The sequence below is a fragment of the Gossypium raimondii genome, chromosome 9, assembly GCF_025698545.1.
Source record: "Gossypium raimondii isolate GPD5lz chromosome 9, ASM2569854v1, whole genome shotgun sequence".
NCBI lineage: Eukaryota > Viridiplantae > Streptophyta > Magnoliopsida > Malvales > Malvaceae > Gossypium > Gossypium raimondii.
In genome coordinates, this window is record NC_068573.1 from 7,327,972 (window position 1) to 7,331,184 (window position 3,213).

At 32.7% G+C, this 3,213-nt stretch overlaps 1 protein-coding gene across 1 annotated transcript; it reads left to right on the forward strand.

Annotated features, from left to right (window-relative positions):
• The first annotated feature begins 433 nt into the window (after window positions 1–433).
• Window positions 434–2,326, forward strand: LOC105797832 (protein trichome birefringence-like 43). The gene is made up of 5 exons (XM_012627739.2): window positions 434–762; window positions 851–1,022; window positions 1,147–1,322; window positions 1,608–1,766; window positions 1,962–2,326. The coding sequence occupies exons 1-5, from the start codon at window positions 518–520 to the stop codon at window positions 2,260–2,262; spliced, it is 1,053 nt and encodes a 350-aa protein (XP_012483193.1). The 5' UTR covers window positions 434–517; the 3' UTR covers window positions 2,263–2,326.
• Window positions 2,327–3,213: the final 887 nt, after the last annotated feature.

A 3,213-nucleotide genomic window follows, 5' to 3' on the forward strand; every position in this document is an offset into this window, starting at 1 on the left:
GTGTTTTACGCAATGTAATGATAACTGTAGTGGTCGTTTCTGTTAGCATATAGATAACCTCTTCAAAAACTTACTTCAACAATATTATTATAATTAAAATCAAATTAATATAAAATATAATCTAAACATATAAAAAACGAAATTAATAAATAATAAAATTTAAGTGTAGAATGAATTTGAATCGCAAACCACAAGCATCTAATTTCAACTTGAATACTTTAATTGCATATAGGCATGTGCTTGAAATTTGATTTCTACTTTTGATTATATTATATGTTTTCTTGCTTTCAACTCAGCTCAAAGCATGGAAGAGATAAGACCCCCATTCTTTTGTGTTTCACGTCAACTCCAATTATTGTTTCGTAGTCAACCTCTCTAAAAACCATATGAACAATAAAGCAATTCCGTATCCCATAGCTTTCTTTTGCCTGTCTTCTGTTAATTCGCTTTTTGCATGGCCATTGCTTTGTATATAAAGCGAGAATCACAGAATTTGTGAGTTCATAATAACTGTGTTATGGGTCCATTTGCTTTTGCAACATCATTATTCTTGTTTTTAATTGAAATTTGTCAGCAAGTTGATGGAATTGGAAGCAAATGTGATATTTACAAAGGAAAATGGGTGTTTGATGCATCTTACCCTCTTTACAATTCAAGTAATTGTCCTTTCATACATCAAGAATTCAATTGCCAAAACAATGGTCGACCTGACCGTCTCTATCAAAACTTTAGATGGCAACCCACCTCATGCAACTTGCCAAGGTATTCACTCTCTTCTTTCTTTTACTTGACATATAATATTAAAACCTATATTTCATGTAGCTCACTAAATTGATTATTGATTAAATAGGTTCAATGGCAAAGACTTTTTACGAAAATTTAGAGGGAAGAGGATCATGTTTGTAGGTGACTCGTTGGGCTTAAATCAATGGCAATCACTTTCATGTTTGCTTCATACAGCTACACCTCAAGATCCATACATCTCCCAAAGAGTTGCTGCCATCTCCACATTCAGTTTTCCGGTTAGAGGACTTAGTGATTGACATTAACTTCTTCTTTTTTCACGTTTGATCATATACAATATTATGATTATTATGAACATGGCTCTAACCAGAGTTTGCTGATATGATATGATACTCCTTGCAGACATACGGAGTTTCAATTATGTTCTTACGCAATGCATTTCTTGTTGATATCGTTAATAAAAAAGATAGGCGAGTTCTAAAACTAAACTCCATTGGGAATGGACGAATTTGGAAAGGATATGACGTCTTGATCTTTGACACTTGGCATTGGTGGCTTCTTACCGGTAGAAAACAACCGTAGGACTCCTCAATTATCCCTTCCTTTTTTCTTAGGGACCAAAAAAAAGTTCATGCTTAAATTCTGACATAAGGTTTTATTGAGAAAGTATAATTTTATATATTTTTAGTGAACTAGCTAGTGAAACATCATTTAGAATTAAAAAAAGAAACCAAACCATTTTTGTTTTTAGTGATGTGTTATAGTTTAATTTACTGAAAATGTATGAAATTATATATTATGAGTACATCAAATACAAAATTCTTCGTATAAATGCTAATATTTTTGGGCATGATGTTTTGCAGATGGGATTATGTCCAAGACAATAATATAACTCGCAAAGACATGAATCGTACAGTTGCCTATAAGAAAGCATTGAGGACATGGGCTAGATGGGTGAACCTCAATGTAGATCCTGCTAAAACCAAGGTGTTCTTCCAAGGGGTCTCCCCCGATCATGTGGAGTAAGTAGCTAGGTTATATGTTAGTTGTGAACAATGACTTACAGTCGCTTAGAATGATTAAGATTTCATGTTGCTATGTCTTTTTGTCTGATCATGACATATGATGTTGGCCTTTCAAGTCCCATTATCACACATTTTTACATTAAAAAAAAACACACATGGGATTGACTTGAGATGTTGTTCTTGTCGTACTAGTTCAAGGGATTGGGCAGATCCAACAGCAAAAACTTGCCGAGGGGAAACGTGGCCTATTTTAAGCACGGAGTATCCAGGAGGTTCACCTTCGCCTCAAGATGTTTTGAAGAGAGTATTGCGAATTGTGTCAAAGAAAGTTCATTTGCTTGACATAACTGGCTTGTCACAACTAAGAAAGGACGGACACCCTTCAGCCTTTGGCTATGGAGGCCACCGTGGTAACGATTGTACACATTGGTGTCTCCCTGGAGTTCCTGATACATGGAACGAACTGCTCTTTGCAACTCTCATCCAAACTTAAAATAGGGTTTCTTTTATTAATATAATATTGTACATAACGGAACAGTTGACATTAGTATATCTCGTTATCAGTAAAAATGTTTATCCTCCTATTTAAATATTAAAAAATAATTATAAATAATTTTAAGCACAGTTTACAACATAAATAAAGCAACTTATTGAAACATAATTTATTCATTCTGCAACTTATTTATCCAATTCATTGCTTAAATCAAGTTGGAGTAAAAAAATTATATTGAGCATCGAGATAAAAAGGATCAAATTATAGTTTTAGTGTCGTCATTTTTCACGTAAAAGCACTAAGCCCCATAAAGAATATTTATAATATTTTTAAATCAAGGTGGGGTAAAAAATGTTTTTTGGAGGGTCATCAAAATAATGTTTTTTATTACTATTTTTAAGTTAAAATATCAAAACTCTAAAAGAATTCAAAGAAAATACCAAGAGAAGAGAGTCGAGGGTTAGGCTAACTCTTTTAGCTATGCCCTTGATTTAAATAAACCTCAATTAATGATTTCCCTATATTTGAGCTAAGATATTAGGCTCTTGAGCATAATCTGTTAAAAAAAATAGATTTCTTAAAAGTTTTGAAGCATATTCTTAATTAGTAAACGTGGAGATTTGAATCATAAAATTATGGTTTTATATTCTACTCCATGAGACATTTACAACGATATATCATATGCTCAAAATGGTTGAGTAATGAATGAGGAATTAATGTTCAAAGCAAGCCACTTGTGAATTATGTTGAGGAAAATGGAAAGTTTAGTCCCACATTGGTTGGATATCAAGTGTAGAATATGTTTATATATATGAACCAACCTATCAATTAATGAATAACTAAATTAATGCTTCTTCTCAAGTGCAAGGTGATGCAAATCTAAATGGGTTGGGGGAGTGCATGTTGTGAAATGTTTGAGCTAATTAGGCTTTTTGGCTTACGAATATTTTA

Bases quoted from the DNA above. Each gene is read 5' to 3' on its own strand.
- LOC105797832 (XM_012627739.2), top strand. From the start codon at position 518: ATGGGTCCATTTGCTTTTGCAACATCATTATTCTTGTTTTTAATTGAA. The intron at 1,023-1,146 runs GTTAGAGGACTT...TACTCCTTGCAG, and splicing joins TCTCCACATTCAGTTTTCCG to ACATACGGAGTTTCAATTAT. The intron at 1,767-1,961 runs GTAAGTAGCTAG...TTGTCGTACTAG, and splicing joins GTCTCCCCCGATCATGTGGA to TTCAAGGGATTGGGCAGATC.